Genomic DNA, 4,081 nt, shown 5'->3' on the forward strand with positions numbered 1-4,081 from the left:
GCTCTCTAAGAACAAGAAGGGAACGTTCGCAACTGAGAATTTCCCCTTCACCCAACCTATAACCAACCAATAAAAACGTCACCGCGACCTTCTCCCCCTCTCTCGCAATAATAACAAACAAAAGTCCCAAAGAAATCAATCCGAAGCTCCGGCTGATGGCGGCATGTGCAGCGGCTTACCCGGGACTGGGAGGGGAAAGGGGACGAAAATATCTTGCCCGGGGTGGCACGTAGGCGGGCGGCATGGCTCCCGCGCGGCAGCCATTGATGGCCGCACGCGCAGGGCAGGTGGCGGGCAGGCGGCCATGACCACGGTGGGGTGGGCCGATGGCTGGCGTTCACGTCAGCAGAGCTTCGCCTTCGCCACGAAGGAAAAGAAAAGAGGGCGCCGGAGGCAGGCCGAACCTACCGCCTCCGCACGCGAATTCAATGCGCCGGTCACGAGTTGGTTGGCGCCATAAAGTCTCCCCCTTTCCCATCCCCCTCTCCTCTTCTTTGCTGCCGTCCCTCCCTCTCTCTCTTCCTGCTTCGTCCTCGTCGGTTGCATCTCCTCCTCGGCCCGATCCAGCTCCGCCGACCGACTGCTGTTGTTCTCTCTGTCTTCTCGGTGCGTGCGTGGGTGATCCAAGGGAGTGAAGGGGGAGCGGGGAGTGGAGAGTTAGGGGGGCGGATGGATCCGTCGGGCGCGTTCGCGCGGAGCTCGAGCAATGTGTCGCTGGCGTCACTGGTGAGGAGCGGGAGCGGCCGCGGGAGGGGCGGCGCCGGCGGCAGCCGGAGGATGGTGCGCCGGGTGCTCCGCGGCGTCATCACCTTCATCTTCGCCATCGGTACGGACGCTCCCCCTTCCTCTGCTTTGCTTACACTGCCTCGAATCTCGATTTCTTCGGATATCTTCAATTAGAGAGATAATTTTCTTGTGAAGTACGTACACCCTAGCTTCAAGCTCCAGTTCATCCTGGCGAACTTCTAAGGGAAACAAAGGGGATATTTTGATGGTCTAGTCTGAACAGGGGGTTCCTGCTCATGTGTGTACGGAGAGCAGGATCCCAGCGGCGCTCTCCCAATCTTGGCTCACAGTTTCTATTTCTACTTCATTTCTAAATCTCTGCTTGCAATCATTTGTCAGTAGTAACAGATTCTTGAGTTGCAAAACCAGAGTTTGGCTTCCACTGCTGAAAAGCAATTTTTTTGCTTCCAGCGATTCATTCAGGCCTCGCAACCTTTGCAGCGTGTTCCCCCTAAATTAAGCGTGTGGTCTTTGTGCAATTTGGGCTGATCTGCTTCACATACCGTGCAATCTTGCTCTTATGCACGCACTCTGCTTTTGAGAAACTCTGTACAGACTACAGACTCATGTTCTGAACATTTGACATATGTGTATCTCTGTTCTTGTGCAGCCGGCCTGTTCCTGGGAGCCGTCACCGGCGGGCTGATCGGACTGGCCACCGAGAGCGGCCTCTTCCGCGGCACCGGCATCGGCGCCATCACTGGGGCGCTCGTGTCCATCGAGGTCGTCGACTCCTCCATCCGCCTCTGGCGCTCCCGCCGGTCCGGGATCTGGAGCATCTTGTACGTGGTAAGCACCAGATATGAGTTTCTTGATTCAGTCCTTGGTTGGCAGCAAGTAGCTACGAGCAGGACAGCAACTTCACAACTGACACGCTTGCTTGCTTGCCTGCACTTCCTTTGTTTGTCAATGTATCCTGACTATCAGTGCGTGTTGCTTGATTTACATGGACTAATTGTTGCTCTCACCATTAAAAAAATGTTTCTGTTGAATGTTCATCCCCTAGTCAAACCATCTCTTTCTTCCTTCTTTTTCTGAAATAATGTTAAATTATAATTTACAAGTGACTTGGGGGTGTATTCTTGCTCATATATCCTTATCCTCCTCAGCATGATGCTGTAAGCAATTCCGCTGAGATTGCAACCTGAATAATGAACATATCATCTGATGCTTCATAACTTTGGTAAACTTGTCTGAAACATTCTGGTCTGATTGAGGCTAACGCAAATATTTTAACCACTGGGCAATGCAGCTTAATGTGATCTACAGCCTCCTGACGGGCAGGCTCGTCCGCGAGAAGGTTGATCCGGCAGTGCAGCGGGTGGTCCGCAGCCAGGTCGGTTGATCATTTGCAACTCTGCATCAGGCATGCATGGTTTGATCCAAAGCTGCTGTATGAAACAAGTTGCTAAATATTGTTGACAAATGTCCTGCTTGTTTTTCTGGACATACAGATGAATGCAGTGGACTCATCACAGTTCAGGGAGGCCCCTGACCTCTTCGAGATCGAGGGAACCAACGGGATGCCGAGGGCGTCCATCGACAAACTGCCCGAGGGAATCATCACCGAGGAGTATAACCGGAATGCCGTCGGTGACCTCTCTGGGTGCTCAGTATGCCTGCAGGTATGAAAACAACACGACTATATCCCCTAATAGCACGAACTCTGATTAATTGGTCACCATATCATTGCAGATTGCACTATGTGAAGTGAACATTCTGAATTTCTGCTCATTCATCTAGTCATTTACGTATTTGATTTCTTCTTAGTCTGAATTTCTTTTGGTCTTTTGGTCCGTCTGTCTGTAAACATTCTGAATTTCTGCCCTGTTGCTCATTCTGCTGTCATATAGTTTTCTTTTGATCTTTTTGGTCTGTCTGAACTCAGAAACCCTCACATACCTTAAAACATAAACCGCTCAGCTCTTTCTGTAACATGAACATTCTGTTCATACTCTCGAGCTCATTGTTTCTTTAGCTTGTCGGTTGTTATTTCTCAGTGATGGAAATTTTTTATCTCAACTTTCTGTTCATGTTGGTGGTGGTTTTCAGGATTTCCAGATTGGGGAGAAGGTGCGGAGCTTGCCCGATTGCCTGCACGTGTTCCACGTGCCGTGCATCGACGGTTGGCTGATCAAGCACGGATCGTGCCCGCTCTGCAGGAGGAAGCTCTAGATCATCATCATCACCATCATCCACGACCGACGACGACGACCGACGAGGAACTTCTGAAATTCTGTCTGCTGCTATTAGGAAGGAGGTCTTGCTCTGCTTGCTGCTTTGCATGCTGTGTGTGCGCGCGCTATGCCTGTGTTGCTGTTGCTGCTGTTAGGAGGCTGACATATCTATAGAACGAACCCTAAATTTATAGAGCTCTTTTTTTTTTGCCTTCTTTTCTTTTTGCATTTTGATTTTTGATCTCTCTCTTCTCCCGGTGGATGTAATATAGTAGTACGTACGACCACCGGAACAAAAAAAGCACTGGACCGGCTTGCGCTTCGTTGTTGTTCTCCGGACTGATGAACTCCTCAAATCATCATGTAATGTTATATATATCACACTGCTATTGTACAATATCTTGCGTGCATGGGCTTCGCGGAATGTTGATCTACTCAAAAGATTGATTCGTAGGGCAGAAATGGCGAAGAGCGTCGTATATTGAAATTTTGGAGTCCCAGCTCTCTAGTGAGTACTAACAACTTGAACTGGTTTGCGCGGCGCAATGGATGCCAAAGTTCTTGATCTGAACTCAGAACAGTAGCTAGCTTACCTTGAGAAACAACGTCCAGGGTATGAGGGTGAAATCAACAGCTTGAAATGCATTCGGATGAACATCATATCTTGAGAAGCTCAAGCTTTACATCTCCTACTTAGATTGTAGTGAAAAATTGAAGTGGTTCTTCGCAATGTGTACCTACTCCAGCCGCCGCTGCCGTCTCCAGACAGTGCCGGTGGCGTCATGAAGGAATCAAGACGTCGAGACGATCTCCTACCTCGACTACATCACCCTTCCATCCAGACAGCAGCGTCCTGAAGGAATCAAGACGTCGAGACGATCTCCTACCTCGACTACATCACCCTTCCATCCAGCCGCCGCTGCTGTCTCCAGACAGTGCCGGTGGCGTCCCGAAGGAATCAAGACGTCGAGACGATCTCCTACCTCGACTACATCACCCTTCCATTGTGCCTGCACCGAGCAGGCGATCATGTCCACAGCAGGACGTCGAGACGATCTCCTACCTCGTCTGCATCACCCCTCCATCGCGCATGCACCGAGCAGGCGATCATGTCCACA

General features: G+C 50.6%; 1 protein-coding gene across 1 annotated transcript; it reads left to right on the forward strand.

The window, feature by feature from the left end:
* The first annotated feature begins 223 nt into the window (after window positions 1-223).
* Window positions 224-3,373, forward strand: LOC119330279 (NEP1-interacting protein 1-like). Its single transcript, XM_037603385.1, has 5 exons — window positions 224-826; window positions 1,397-1,575; window positions 2,039-2,122; window positions 2,241-2,411; window positions 2,839-3,373. Exons 1-5 carry the CDS (start codon window positions 670-672, stop codon window positions 2,959-2,961), a joined length of 714 nt encoding a protein of 237 aa, XP_037459282.1. The 5' UTR covers window positions 224-669; the 3' UTR covers window positions 2,962-3,373.
* Window positions 3,374-4,081: the final 708 nt, after the last annotated feature.

This window comes from Triticum dicoccoides, chromosome 7A (genome assembly GCF_002162155.2).
Source record: "Triticum dicoccoides isolate Atlit2015 ecotype Zavitan chromosome 7A, WEW_v2.0, whole genome shotgun sequence".
Taxonomy (NCBI): domain Eukaryota; kingdom Viridiplantae; phylum Streptophyta; class Magnoliopsida; order Poales; family Poaceae; genus Triticum; species Triticum dicoccoides.

Excerpts from the sequence above, each read along its gene's own strand:
- LOC119330279 (XM_037603385.1), top strand. The coding sequence starts at position 670 with ATGGATCCGTCGGGCGCGTTCGCGCGGAGCTCGAGCAATGTGTCGCTG. Across the intron at positions 1,576-2,038 it reads TCTGGAGCATCTTGTACGTG|CTTAATGTGATCTACAGCCT; the intron begins GTAAGCACCAGA and ends TGGGCAATGCAG. Across the intron at positions 2,123-2,240 it reads AGCGGGTGGTCCGCAGCCAG|ATGAATGCAGTGGACTCATC; the intron begins GTCGGTTGATCA and ends CTGGACATACAG.